Here is a 15,777-nt window from a genome sequence, read left to right as displayed (position 1 = left end):
GCCTGCTTCTGGGAAAGAGAGCAATGGTTAGCCTTGACCGCCTAGTAAAGAGCAGAGACATTAGTCTGCCAACCAAGATCCGTATAACTCGTGCTATGGTCTTTCCAAGTTGTGATGTATGGATGCGAGCGTTGGACTGTGAAAAAGGCTGACCGCCGAAGAATTGATGCGTTTGAATTGTGGTGCTGGCGAAGATTCTTGAGAGTTCCTTGGACTGCCAGAAGATCAAATCAGTCGATATTGTCGACCATAAACCCTGACTGCTCATTGGAGGGTCAAATTCTAAAGCTAAAGCTCAGGTACTTTGGTCATCTGATGAGAAGAGAGGAGTCGCTGGAGAAAGATGTGATGCTGGGAAAGGTTGAGGGTCGCCGGAGAAGGGGTAGGCAGCGAACGCGATGGTTAGATGGCATCCTCGAGGCACTGCAGATGAAGTTATGTGATGTTAGGAAGTTAGTGAGAGACCGGAAAGCGTGGCGTGACATGGTCCATAAAGTCACGAATAGTCGGAGATGACTGAACGACTGAACTGAACTGAATCCATTACCAAAAAATATAATTGGTTTGCCCGAAATGTTACTGTTGGAAAAACTAATCAATTAAATAAGACGCTTCGCCTCTGTAGCCTTTTTTGCAATGAAATGATTGATGAGTGTTAATCGATTATAAAAAAATATGATTGATTTACCTGAAACGTTACTGCTAGAAAAAGGAATCAAATAATTTAGAAAACTTCTGAGAAATGCAAATTACCAATATTCATAAAGTGTTCGACATAAAGGAGTATACGTCGATAAAATCCATCATGCTCTAAACAAGATGGTATTTTTAAAGCGGTGAAGATATTAAGCATGGGCAAACTTCGATGTACGCGCTGTGAGACAGGGAGGGAAATTTCATCTTTTAATATGAACAAGTTAGTCAAAAACGCGAAGGAATTCTATGCTGACCTATAGAGTTCAGCGCATTACGAGATTTGTAGTAGGAAAGAGCGGTGAGAAGTGCCACCAGTAACATAATGATGGTAAGACAGCTATGGAAGCCATAAAAATGGGAAGAGCAGTTTGGGAGCAAAATATAATTACATAGTTGTTGACGGACGGCGGAAATATCGTACTAGACAAACAGGCCACCCTTTAATACGCAATGGCTCGTTACATCTAGAGTACTGGAATCTGGAAAGTGCGCTAACTTTATCTTAATTCAAAGAAAGAGAGCGCTAAAGACTTAAAAATTACAGACCAATCAGCTTACCATCAGTTAGTAAAGGTATTTACTAAGGTAACCGCTAAAACAAACAGGGCGACCGTTGAACAGAATCAACCAAATTGTCATGCAGTTTTTCAGACTACTGTACCATTGACAACATCAATACTGTCAACTATGAGATAAAAAAATGGTCTGAATATAACCAGCCCCTATATATAGAATGAATTGATTGCGAGAAACATTTGGCTCAGTCTAAATCTTGATAGCCGTGCAGATATTGCTAAATCATGATGTAGATGAGGTGGGCACATCGGGCACAGTGGGCACATCGGCTGGCCGTCTGACAACTTCACCATGAATCCCTTTCTGCTTTTTATGCAGATATTGACGTTTGGAACTGCAGTGACGAACAGTTCGACGGATGAAGCAGTGTACCAAATCTTATCGACTTACCTGAATGGAGCCTGCGCACACGAAAAGTCGCGCCGAGTCAACGCCATCGACTGGACACCGACCCCTCGCACGTCATCATCTTCCCCCACTTAAGGAGCGGTCCGATCTGGGATTCCTTTAGTGGGCACACCGGCTGGCCGTCCGACAACATCACCATGAATCCCTTTCTGCTTTCTATGCAGGTCAGTAACAAATATGGTTGTATTGGAACGAGTGATCATTTCTTCGTCCAGCTGGTGTGCCCCCACAGTGTGTGTACATTATTTTCGTGCATCCGCAATGATTTTGTTGCTCTTATCATGCTTAGCGGTGATGTCGAGTGTAATCCTGGGCCTGGTAATACGACAGAGCTTCTCCAGCAGTTACTCGAAGGACAGAAAACTATCCATAACTGGCTGGATGGCATGAGATGCGAAGCTAAAGCAGGTAGAAGACTCTGTATCAACGATAAAAGAACTAGGCGGCAAAATCACTGGCTTAGAAAGCACTATTCAAAGCCTAGAAAAGAAACTGGTTAATATCCAGGATAGAAGTCGCCGCAACAATGTTATTATATATTGCATGACCGAAAAGGACGATGATACTTCTGAGTCACTCTCAGACTGTAACCAACTTATTTCAGGAAACACTAGGGGTGGAGGTCTCTTCGATAGAGAGAATTCACCGAATAGGGCTTAAACAAGCTAACAAATTACGACCAGTAATTCTTAAATTTTTTGACCACCGCGAAAAAGTGAGCATATTTAAGAATTGCCACAAATTCAAAGGAGAAAGCATCTCTTTATCTGAAGATTTCTCCACTAGTATAAGAACTATTCGAAAGCACATTTGGGATAGTGCAGCTCAGGAAAGGAAAGAAGGCAAGAAAGTAAACCTTCTATATGATAAGGTTAAAATAAATGTATTTCAGTGGGACAGTACTCTGAAGAAAAGGGTTCCTGTAACTGAAGAACGCCGCAGTCCAAAAAGGTCACAATTAATAGATGACTGCTCTAAAATGACCTTCCGTTGTATCAACGTCGATGCCCGAAGCATACTGAATAAAGTAACTGATTTAGAGAGCATGGTCCTTGCGCATAATCCCCACATTGTGGTCGTGACCGAAACGTGGCTGCACCCCGATATTCGCGACTGTGAAATAACACCATGTGGTTATAATATTTTCCGTAGCGACAGAAATGGCCGTGGTGGTGGCGTCGTCATTATATACAAAGAGTCACTGCAGGTGTCAAGGTTGCCAAGCATTGACAGGATAGAAAGTGTAATACTCAAAGTATTCCTTGAGAAATATCATTTAATTATTGCGGCATTCTACCGCCCCCCGAATTCTCATAACATATTCCCAGAAAAGCTTAATTATTTCTTATGCCGGAACGAAATCCGCTCAGCCAATTTGTTGTTGACAGATGATTTCAACTTTCCGTCAATAAATTGGTCGCCTGATACTCCAGTGGCTCTTACTGGTTCCTCCCAACTGTTTCTCGGCGTAGTGTTTTTTCATAACTTGACTCAGCTGGTCACCGAGCCTACCCGTGTACAAGATGACTCACAGTCAATTCTGGATCTTTTTCTTGTTTCTGGCAACCTGCTACGCCAAACGCCTCGTGTGACTGTCTTTGAGGGGATTTCAGACCACAAAATGCTACATCTAACTTTGGAACTACACCCTACATCAAAGCTTGTGCAGAGAGAAGTAATTATCCCGATATTCTCACGTGCAAGCGATGTCGATATCCTAGATCTACTAGACAGCTCATTTTCTTCTTTTTCCCAATTGTACGGACTACAGAGCACATCAGTTGAGCGCATGTGGCGTTTAATTAAAAACGTAGTTCACCAATGCATACGTGAGTTTGTACCAAGAAAACGGAAAAGTTTGCGCAGTAGCAATCCATGAAGAAAAAAAAGTATCGCGCGCCTTCGACGTAAAGTAATGAAAGCGAGACAGCAACATTCAAAACGTCCTTCTTCGCGGACTGCCGATAAGATTTCCGTGCTACGCCTGTCGTTGCGGAACGCTATCAGTAAGGCTAAACACAATTTCTACACTGTTCGTTTGAAAAACTTCCTTGTTTCTTCTCCAAGCAAGTTTTGCCGATATCTCGCGCCAAGAAGAAATCGATTCTTGGTCTTTCTACAGATACTGCAAATATGGACGATAAGTTAGAAAGAGCACAGGCGCTCAACCAGTACTTCATCTCCGTATTTACGCACGATGACGGCTGCATCCAACAATGTTCTTGTTTTGACGATTTGTCTCCAATCAGTGACATTTGTATAACAGAGGAAGGTGTGCTAGTTCTCTTGCTTAACTCAGACGTAAAGAAGTCGCCAGGAATTGACGAAATACCCAACACCTTTCTAGTACGATACGCGAAATGGTGAGCAAAATACTTAACTTTAATGTTTAGAAAATCTCTAGAACGCTCTGAATTGCCGTGTGATTGGAAACTTGCAAAAATCACTCCGATTCCTGAAGAACAAAACAAATCAGCACCTTCTTCCTTCCGGCCGATTTCCCTTTTGTGCACTTCAGTAAAACTGCTTGAACATATCATCAGCAAGCACTTGACTAACTTTCTCGAGGAGAACCACGTCCTTCATAATAATCAGCATGGGTTCCACCGCGGCCTCTCCACAACAACACAGCGTATTGCAACAGTTCAAGATTTAGCGGCAGCATTAGATAGGCATAATCAAGTTGGATCTGTTTTCCTTGATTTTGAGAAGGCGTTTGACCGTGTGTCTGATCGGAAATTACTGTAGAAGTTAAAACCTACACTCAAACACGATTGTCTTCTCTCATGGATTGAAGCCTATCTTTCGCAGAGACGTCAAAGTGTGGTTATTGATGGTATCGTTCTGATGCTGTTCCAGTAGAATCCAGTATTCCGCAGGGCTCAGTCTTGGGGCCCTTTTTCTTTTTAGTATTTATTAATGACAGTTCAAAACGTGCATGTTAAAATACGACTATTCGCAGGTGATTGCATAATTTATCAAGAAATTAGTGGCCCTGACGACCAACTCCTCTTAAACGATTCTTTATCTGCAATATAAAAATGGTGCTCCACGTGGCAAATGACTCTAAATTCCAAGAAGACTGGAGCAATGATTGTGACACGTAAAAAGAAAACTTTAAGTTTTACATACCGCATAGCCAATGAACCCCTCTTAGTTGTATGCACTTTTAAGTACTTAGCAATTCACATAACCTCTGATCTTCGATGGAACGAGCACATATCGTATATAGAAAAAAAAAAGCTTTAGGACAACTACACTATCTGTGAAGAACGCTGGCACAATCCACACAAGAAATAAAGCTTTTAGCTTATGAAATATTTGCTAGGCCAATATTGGAAAGTGCTGCAACAGTGTGGGACCCTTGGACCGAAACTAACAAACTTAAATTAGAAAATGTCCAACGCAAAGCAGCCAGGTTTATATTTATTTGTTACAGTTGAAGGTTTCTTCAACAGCCCTACTGAAAACCGCAGATCTTGAAGAACTGGCCTTGCGTCGTCATCGCGAAAAATTAAAGTTGTTCTACTTATTTTATCACAGTAAAATAAAAAGAGGAAGGAATTTTAGTTGAGCACACATCTCGTCGCCCCACACGCTCTTACCATTCTAAAAGAGTCGCCACGTTTTCGTGTAAAACAAATGTTTTTAAATACTCCTTCTTTCCTCATACCATCACTAAATGGAATAGTTTAACCGCCGACATTGTCAATTGCGAATCGTGAATCTATTTTTACAAGCTCTTAATGAAGCATAGGGCTATTATGTTTCCCCGTTTTGGGCCAAGTTGAATGCCTTTGTTCGTTGTCAACTTATACGTTTGTCAACTCTCTGCACTCGGTTTTGTGTGGCATGCTCTGGTTTTGATTCTGATAGTTTCCTGCTTCTGTTGTAATGCTCATCTTGTTTTTACCAGGATGTTTGTACCCCACTCCTGCCTGAGGCCTGTGACACAGGCCGGCAGTATTTGCTAAAAAAATAAATAAATGCATAAATATGTCTAAGTACTGGGAGATATGAAAGTATAGTGGCTGCACAGCAACCATGCATCTCCATAAAGAAAGTAATGAAATTCCCACAAGGGACAGTGATATGGAAAGAGACGATATATCTGGTACTATTCACCGCTTGCTTAGAAGAGCCTCTTAGGGATCCAGAATGGGAAGTCAGGTATGTTTTTATGGAGAATGTCCTAATAATCTGCAATAGGCTGATGACATTGCTATGTTAAGTAATTCAAGAGAACAATGCAAAGAATGACTACTGATCTGGATAATTAAATCCGGAAAAAATAACCAATTAGATTAGCAACTTTCTTTTTGAAATGCAAATAATTAGAAGCAATCAATTACGTACAAATCTGCCTTCAACTCAATAGACAGGAGAGAACTTGCAGAGCTATAAAAGCTACTCAGTAGGTGCAAAGTGTCCTACATATAGAAATATAACATGGAAAAAATTGAGAATGCTCTGGTCATAATGGTTTCATTAAACCGGTGGGAAAGTTACACATGTGCCAAGTGAGATGTACGCGCTCAGAGATAAGGCGGCAATTGCATTATCATTAAAATGAACGCATTCCTTATGATTAATATGCAGAATACTCAAATTATATTGTAGAGCCTCGGAAGAAACAGTAGTTTACGATTACGAAGCACACGAAGGGGTACAAGAATATTTCCACTTGGGGCAGGTTGTAGCTGTAGATCCGGACCACGAATGGGCAATTGCTGGGATAATAATACTGATATAAAGCGCATTTGGGAAGCGCTCGAATATCGTGACTAGCACCTTATCGGTATCGCCAAGAGGGAAGAACATAACATTTTCATCTTGCCTATGCCCATCTATAGGGCTGAAATACGACGGCTAAGGCAAAGTGTTTAGCATACGTTGAGAAAAGGCAGAGCTATGTAACGAAAAGTGTTCGGTGTATTTTAAAAAAATCAGAAGTGTGCAGAGTTGTTCAGAGAAATAAACCGAGGGAATGACATTCCAGTCGAAACTAAAATGAAATTAGAATAGGGTAGATATGTTGTGCGTAGATGAGATAAGCGATCGCCGTGGAGAGCAAAAACATTTAATTATATCGGAACGAACGCCTTGCAGGGGGCGGCCAAAAGTTTGTTAGCGGATGAGATTGCGATGTTTTCAGGGACAGACAGTTGGATGCAGATGTCAGAGAATGAGGATGATTGAAGAAATATGGGAGAGGCCTTCGCCCAGCAGTGAGAAGTCCGGCGCATGATGATGTTGGGGAACACCTGTACAAATATGAGGTATTATCCAGCAGCCACTTGAACGATGAGCTAGCATGTCAAATGCACTTTACAGGGCGAACCGCATCGATAGACCCTCTTGTGAGCAGCCAATATAAATTACCCGGATTCATTACTAGTGCATTATGTCATATCAGTCTAATACACAAAGACTGCCCGAAACAAAAGCTGCAACGCAGCCCGAGCGCCCCTGAGGGGCCTGTAACCGTTTTATTTATTTATTTATAAATTTGCGTATTTATACATGCACTTATATATTTATTTGCTCAATACTGCCACCCGCTTTTGCTGCCCAAGGCAGGAATGGTAGAGACATACATCGTTTAAAGCTGCTTGCATTTAGAACTTGTTATCGTTATTTTAAAACTTTCACAACATATCACCTAATTCGAGATTAAATGCATACTGTGAACATGAAAAAAGTGCGACACAGCTGGATGTGCGAGAGAAGTACTCCGCGTCAACCTTCAGTCGCTGACGTATTTACGATTGCGCAGAGATAGGCAATGCGTGTTATGATAAGTCTCACTCCAACTGCATCAAACATGAATCGGCGCTTCCAAATGGCCTCAGCTTTCTGTTATATTACCCAAGGAATGCTCGGTGCGTGTGCTCCGCTACCACCACTCGTTTCACAGCAACATCGCACTATCTCTGAGGCAACTGTAATAGATGTTGCCGTGGCGCCTTCAGACTATATGGCTTCAAACAAGCTGTGCGCACGAGCATTAATCTAGTGTACCTTTCTCAGGAACACGAGCAGTATGTATCCACAATGATACCAATAACATAAAAGCAGCCACATCATGAAGCAGCAGGAGAGGATTGCAAGCTAGACGGAACTTTCTGCAGGGCAGCTATTCAATTGGCAGGCACGATACATTATCCCCTGCAGCGGAGGGTCATTCATCATCCCTGATTTATGATCAATGCCGTTGATGGAGGGAAGTAAACCATGCATTACTGTCACAAGAGAGAGTGCAGACCAATTTCAGCATCCGCCTGGAGCGCATATGGCCAGATTTACAATCCCAGTTGGACGCGCTCGGTTATGTCTTGAGAGCACCATTTTTAGCATATTCTACAGATCTCTTGCTTTGCGCGCGCATTACATCTGAGTAGAGTCCTTAATTACTGCTCGCAGCAGCTCGCCTCGTGAGCGCAGTCGAATTGGATGGTTAGTTCGGTGCTACAAAAAACAAAAAGGCGTAGTTCTTAGTATTGCGTGGAGACAGCGAAGTAATTAAAAACGCGCGTCAATCTTAACTCAGTGTGAAAATTTGTGGAGGGGCAAGGGATGAGTTATAGAAAGAATTGTTTATGTATCTTCCCCGCATTCTGCATTGCCTTGCTCCTTTATGAATCTGTCCGCTTTCTTCTTTGCCTTGCTGCGGAGTCCTAGCTTGTTAAAGGCAAGTGTGCTTGTTCTCACGAAGCAGGCGAGGGTGCCTTCCACTTTGGTTAGGCCCGAGCTTACTGTCGTAGCAGCCGCCAACTAGCCCACAGCGGACCTAGCTGAGTGGCCAGCTCAGCTGCCGATGTTTAAAGCCAGCAATCTGCTTGTGATTTCTCATTGTGAAAAGTGTATGTCACAGTATCCGTGCATGTCCCGGTAGCACTATAGTGACAAAAGGCGCAGTTAAAAGTAGAACAGGGTTGTCTTGAAGAGCGCGGCTCTCTTGGGCTCCAAAATGTTCATGTCCGCGGTTCGAAACATTGATACCTCCTGCTGTTCATGTTGCAGTCTAACTGATTTGCGGAATGTAAGGCAATTGAGGTAATGAATCCGACAATATTCATTTCTGTGACGAAATTCCGGTAAAAAGGAAAATGGGTTGTCAATTGCAGACCGTACTGCAATATGCAGCGACGCAAAGCTGACAACAAGGTTTTATGAAAATTACGCCTCAAATAAATTAAATATTCAGTTTCCTATGACACTAAACCCAGTGCGCTGTAAGGAGCGAAATGCGGTAAGTGTTAATCTCATTTGTCCACTGGCGCCAGTTGTTAGAGGTTATTATGGAAATGAAGGTAAAATATGCCGGCGATAATGACTAATGTAGAGTATACACTTCAAAACTGCCGAATAGAGCAGTTGTATACTATATTTACGCAATTAGAGAACTGGGTCGATACCTAGATATCAGGGCCTTACATAAAACGTCAAATTATGCTGCAAGTAAATGATATGAAAACAAAAATGGTTGATTTGCCCCAATTTAACAATGCACGTGCGCACACTTTCATCTTTTGAACTCTATATATTGCGATTAGGCGGCAATTTTATTGGCATTGTGCCCATATTTACGAAACGTTCTCAGGATCGCCAAGAAAGCGAAATTGAAAGTAAATATTATTTTGGTTTACGGTCCCAGAGATCTTAATCTAGGAATCTCGCCACGTAAAACCACAAACCTACATAGCCTTCTTAGGGTGGTTAGTGCACCTACATCACTAAATTAATATCAACGGAAAACTATGGAACTAGCCATATTTGCTTTAAAGTTTTTGCGGTACAAGCATCACTAATCCAAAAGTCGCAAAAGGTCTCCCTAGCCCCGAAGGGCACAAAAATACATATTGATTGCTTGCTTCATAAATTTCATTATTGGTGTTCCCCTGGCACTGCGGCCATTACCCCAGGCCACCGAAAATTGAGCCCCTACAGCCTAGCCTTAAAGGCTTATAGATCACTCAAACTAAAGAGGATATCATCTCAAATTACAGTTTTAATGGCATCATCTGGAAGAAACTTTCCTCGAAAGTCTCTCTTAACGATAATTTCAATCTATTGAAAAGTTTCAGCAAGCAACTTTGTAGTGTCTAGCCTATCTCCATGTGAACACTTTGCCATTATTTCTATTTAGATAATGAAAATAAACAATACATGTGATGTAAACTAATTAGTGCTTCTGAGTGCTAGCACTTAATTGAAAATAATGACAGGCATAAAAATTTGGACAATTGAATGATCATTCAATTTTTAGTGCGATGGTACTGAGTCGAAGAACGTAAAATTTTTAGGAACCCGAGACATGCCTGTCTTTTTTATTCTACCCCATATAGAGCTACAAATGCTCTACCACACTCTTCGTCTTTTTTGCACTTTCGAATGTGCTCGCTGCTTTGCCATATCTCACAAAGTGTCACATAAATTCGCTTCGTTTCCTGCTACTGGTGATGTTGAAATGATTTTCACGGGCGCTATCATTAGTAAGATAACACGGTGGTGCAAATTTTAAGAAAGCATTATATCTCCTGATCTTTTGTGTCCTCGGGACGAAATCAGCAGATTGCGTGGACACTTGGACGAGAAAATGTAAAATTTTGAACTCGATATTGTCAGTACCTTTATTTGAGGTTACTTGTTTACGTGGTCAAATATACGCACATTTGTAGCAGACAAAATAGATCTCTACCTGATATTCACTAGGCGCCGAAAGGTTCAAGACTTCGGATAGAGCCAGGACCAGTCACACAAATTCCTTCATACACTGCTTCGAGTGTAGGCGAGCAAGATCAATTCTAGCACCCTATCCTGTTCTGCGCTCAGACATATCAAAGAGCCAAAGACGAGTTGCAACGACTGTTTTCGCGATACACACACTAAAGAAAGAAAATCGCTCTTTTATGCTTTTTGCTACAGCGGGGTGCCTTTAATACAGCGGAGCACTAGGGTCGCTGGTTGTAGCCGAAGAAGAGGCTCAGAAGTAATATACTGATGCCTTCTTACTCTTCACGAACGGTATCGCGCATGAGAAGATCCTCAAGGCCGGCGCTCAGAGCTTGGTGTCGATGTCGCGTTGTCCCTTCCTTGCTTGCTTAGAGCTGTTTCCTATTTCTGTGACTTCTGTGACCGAAAGATGGAAGAGTCTCTACTGAGCCAAGTTTAGCAAGCTTGGCCTTGTATTCGAAACGTCAGACTATAATGATAAATGAAGTGCACCGCTTTAAGAATTTCACTATTCCTAAAAACATACATGAGAAGAAAAGGCGGGGGCTGAACCCGACATCAACTCGGTTAAAGGAGGGAATGTGCCCTCCGTGTTGGCGCTGTGGCTGAGGTCCTTGGCTATCGAGCGCGAATAGCCGGTTTCGATACCGACTGGTTCGAAACCCATTCGTTGATTTTTTTTAAACGTACTACTGGCGGAATAATTAAATCGGCACTAAAACGAATAAATCATATCTTGATCTTGTAAGGTGTTAAGTCCGTCGTATCCCCATTAGGACGCTTACGAAAAGACGAGTTGGGGCCTCACAAAGACCTCAAGGTGGCTTTTCGACCTCAGGCGAACTCTGTTGTGGCACCCTGGATTCTAGAGATCCCATTTTAAAAGCAGAAAACTAGTACTACCGAGTATGAGCCCAAATGAGGTTTGTTGCTTCTTGCCTTATGCATTGGTTTTTCATTAATTTCTGGATGTAATTAGCTTTTCTCTCAGGTACGAGTTGCCAAAACCTTGAAACTGCCTGTCTAAAGCAGCCTTGATCCCAGTCCAGTTTTCTGTCCAAGCTGGGGTGAATCAAAAACAGAAATAAATGACTGCAGCATAGTTTTATACTCATACTGCATATTTTTAGACTGAAGGTAGAAAACGCCCTCTTGAGCATAACTTTGAAACTTCGCGTGCTCTTAAGCTCCTTTCATGGTACGAAAATCGAAAGGTGCAGGACAAACATTTTCAGTGGCTGGAGTCACAGTGTTCTTGAAATGTTAACTGAGTTTGCTAATTATATTTTAAACACCTCTTTTCAAGTGCAAATGTTTTGATTTTGCTATTTCTTTTCCAATACCGGTTAAAATCAAAATTAAGGAAAGCTTTCAGGCTGAATACATTTGAGTACACATTTGTTTAAGCCTATCTACATCTTCTGCCTTGACAACTCATTCCTGATATACATTACTGCGAAGTTTTCTGATTAGCACTTCCTATTCAACAGCGTCTAACGCTGAGCAATAACTGCAGAGTAGGCAAGTTACAAAGCGCAGCTGATTTCACTAGGCTATACAGTAAACTATTGCTTTCGACCCTAGGTTAGTCTAGGTAGTTATGTTTGGCTATGGAATGTATGTAGTATGCTTAAATGATTCTATATTGTGCAGATATATGAAACATCAATAAGGAGCTAACATAAAATTTCTGTCTCGTATTTTTTTTATGAAGACCTGCGAGCACTGCGGCGCACGTTTCCTGGAAATAAGTGGAGACGTTACACCGCCATGCTCACAACATCGGCGCACGTGATGCGTACGATGCAGGTGCAATCAAATTATATGGAGTGCTTACGGCGTGTGTTATATAGTGCCGCGAACTTTTAAATCTTCATTTGTTCCGGTTGGACAGCCGCTTGCCTGCGGCCTTATCATTGTTATTCTGGCGCGCTAATCAATTCTGTATCCAGTGTTTGTTCATGATCGTTGTCGCGATACGACGCGTTATCATTTTTTTTTGTCGCGAACGATGCGCCGAGATTTGTCTCGAAGATTCCGATCACTCGCGTATGTTTCTACAAAGTTCCAGGTTGTGCTACTAGCAGTTTGCGACGTTATCTAGATTTTTCTGAGGAGCCTTTAAATTGAGCGTTGAAGAGTGCGACGGGCATTCTTTGTTCGACAATCGACGAGCATATTTGTTGCTATCAACGGCGCCGAGTTGCTTAGTTCTTTTGCGGGCGCAAGTCAGCCAAATAGAGTTTCTTCAGTCCAATCACCGACTCCATTTATATCGTCGACCCTGGTCACCACCATGTGACATATGGTGGAGGTGCTCTCCTTGATCCTTCAAACGAAGACCTCGGCCTTGTTCCTGACGCTCTGGAAGACCAGCCTGCAGATCACCGAGCCAGCCGCCGACTCTAAGGCCTACACCCCGAACACGGTCTGCTGCCTCACCCCGTTCGACTCCGGAAAGCATCAACTTTGGAAATGGCCCAGTCAACAGCGCCAGGCGTCTTCGTGCAGCCCAGGGGGCCCCCCATCTTCCAAGGATTGCCCAGTGAAGATGCGGAAGGCTGGATGGACTTCTTCGACAATACGGCAGAATTCAAAGTCTGGAACGACGCCGCGAAACTCATGCAAGTCTGCTTTTTTCTTCAAGGACATGCCCGAGTTTTATTCGAAAATTATGAGGCAGCTATGAAGGATTGGGAGATTTTCAAGAAAGCGATTTTGACTACCTTTTCAAGCGTTGTCCGAAAGGAAAGAGCCCAGGCCCTCCTTCATTCAAGACTTCAACTCCCTAACGAGCCTGTCCTGGCGTACGTTGAGGAGATGAAGCGCCTCATTCGTCGCGCCGACCCTAACATGAATGAAGGTGGAAGAGTCAAATTTTTAATGCGAGGCGTTAAAGAATCGCTTTTTGCAGGTCGTGTCCGAAATCCATCAAAAACCGTGGCGGAATTTGAAACGGAAGCGTCTACCATTGAGAAGACGTTGGACACCCGGATGTGCCGCTACGAGCGACCACTTCAACTGGAGTACTCAAACCACTACCCCAGCGCATATGCAAGCGGAGAGAATCTTCGGGATCTCATCCGGGAGATCGTGCGAAAGGCGCTCCGCCGATTGCTGCCATCATCACAACTACCCCAGGTGGCTACGCTCGTGGAAGTCGTACGTAAAGAAGTCCAGCAGGCACTAGGCTTTCCTCAAGCGACGACTCCGACGGTTCCAGTGCATGAATCAGCAGCGATGAACTATGCTGCTGCATTACGTCATCCTGCATCCTGACGCGACTTCCCAAGCCAACGTGTTAGATTTTACAGATGCTAACGTGGAAAAGAATGTACAAAAAGGATAGAAAGACGGACTACAAGTTAGTTATTGAAGTTTAATATATAAATACACACACTGTAAAAGGGTAAAATACTAAGCACGATTTCGCACAACGAACCGCTCGCGCACACGCTCTGTCCGCTTCGCCCGTTTTCCACACTCCTCTCTCCGTGCAAAGAGGGTGCTCTGGTTTCCATCAAAGTTGACAGTCTCGCCCTTAAAAGCTGAAAAAAAATACAAACAATCCCCGAAAACGCAGAAACAGAGAAGGGGCGCACACGTGCAAATGTCCTCTTCCGAGAAACGTAGGGGTGGGAGCCGTCCCGCGTCTGAGCCAAGGTCGCTTCCTCGGAATCGGCAACACTGCGTCGGGCCCCTCGCGCGCACGGACTCACACAAAGAAGGACCTCACTTCCCTTGACCGTAAAATAAGAGGAATGACCATTAGAAAAGTGAACACACAGAAAGAAACGGACGCCCGCTACACTTGCCTACACTCGGGCATCCTGACCTGTTTGACGTCCTCGTTAAACTGAAGAAAGAAAAAAAGACCAATGCAAAACAAACAAGTGCGAGCGGTACAAATTTCACATAATGCTATGCACGCAAATGGAAACACAGCATACACACTCCTTATGGACATCGTGTAAAACGACACACAATCGGGTACACACAACGCACAATGATAAGCACTGGTTCGATCTCGTTCGAAAAAGTGTTTTCTCGTGTTTCCTCAGCTTGACTGGAATTTTTCAGGAGGTCGTCGCGATCGCTGCGGTCGGGCAATCACGGAAGCTTGCCCTGGGGCACCGCACTGATTTTCGTCGTCGTCATCTTCCTCTAAAGTAGAGTCATCTCTGGCGATGCAGTCAGTCATAGGCCATCCTTTCAGCTGCGATGCATGCGCAGTCGTCGCAAACCGTTCTGTGCCCCGTCCAGCCAAATCAGCTAATCGATAGGTGTCCGACGGCAAGGTCTTCGTTACAACAAGCGGACCCCGATATCTTGCTTCTGTCTTTGTCGGCCTTCCCGATTTCTGAGGCGCTCTCATAAAAACCAGCTCTCTCACATCGTACAGCATTGCGTGCAGGAAAGTAACTGTCGTAGGCACTTTTGCTACGCTCCTGCTCCTTGATAATACGAGCTCTAGCCTCAGCCTGAAGTTCGTTTGGGTCTTCAAACGCGTGCGTGGTTTAATTGAGCTGATTCGATGCGACAAAAAGCTGCGCTAACAAGACAAGGTTGAAGGAAAGGCTGCACACACAAACAGGCACGCAATCGACGACGAGTCGCTTTTCGCCGTTCTTTTTCTTCACCAGGATCAGCGGACGCGCGTAAGGAGAACGGGTCTCTCTCACAATGTCCTTCTGCTTCCATTCCTGAACCATTTCTCTCATTGTCTCTCTCCCTTCTAAGTTCGTCTTGTAGGGACGGACTGCCACAGGTGAACTTCCGGGAGCTTCCTGGATGTCCGTTTCAAGCAGGTTTGTGCACCCCAGATCTTCGAGGCTCATCGCAAAACCGTCTGTGTGCTCATTTAGCAGCTTCACTAGCTCCGACTTCTGTTCGGCGGTGACACACTCTCCAACATCAACTTCACGCTCCAGAATTGGCCGCCTTACTGAGATCGTGCGCACTTCCTCTGTTTTCGCTCAATGATTCATACATATTGCTTGGTGCTCCTTTGTTTTCCTCGGTCATGTCAACTGACACCGCACGCCCAAAGGTTCGTCCTCTCTTCATGACCGTCATTTTACCGTCGAACGGACAGAGTGGCAGCATCCCCTTACCACCTATTATATCGACAAGGACGTCGCGTCCCAAACGGCTCGCGACAGCTGGTCCTGTAAAGTCGCTTTCTGTTGTGAGAGTGACACAGTTCACGAATTCATCTTCTGGTTGGGGGTCTTCGGATGTCACGAGCCGCAGTCGCTCTCTTGGCGCTGCTTCCAGGTGGGTGAAGGGGCATTGGTTTCTCGGCCAAAAGCGGAAACAACCACGTGCAAAGCGGGACGCACACGTGCAAATTTCCTCTTC

At 43.8% G+C, this 15,777-nt stretch overlaps 1 protein-coding gene across 1 annotated transcript in view; it reads right to left on the bottom strand.

Annotated features, from left to right (window-relative positions):
• LOC146186690 (uncharacterized) overlaps positions 1 to 15,254 on the bottom strand; it is a 106,149-nt gene extending 90,895 nt beyond the window's left edge. Inside the window, exons 1-2 of the mRNA XM_084608085.1 lie at positions 15,005 to 15,254; positions 13,872 to 13,964 (exon numbers count right to left, since the gene is read on the bottom strand). Coding sequence (XP_084464211.1) covers positions 13,872 to 13,964; positions 15,005 to 15,254 — 343 coding nt within the window. The remainder of the gene's footprint in view (positions 1 to 13,871; positions 13,965 to 15,004) is intronic.
• Positions 15,255 to 15,777: the final 523 nt, after the last annotated feature.

This window comes from Amblyomma maculatum, chromosome 6, assembly GCF_055883805.1.
Source record: "Amblyomma maculatum isolate TAMU_Amacu chromosome 6, ASM5588380v1, whole genome shotgun sequence".
NCBI lineage: Eukaryota > Metazoa > Arthropoda > Arachnida > Ixodida > Ixodidae > Amblyomma > Amblyomma maculatum.
The sequence above is the reverse complement of the archived record's forward strand: the minus strand, read 5'-3'. Positions and strand labels throughout refer to the sequence as shown.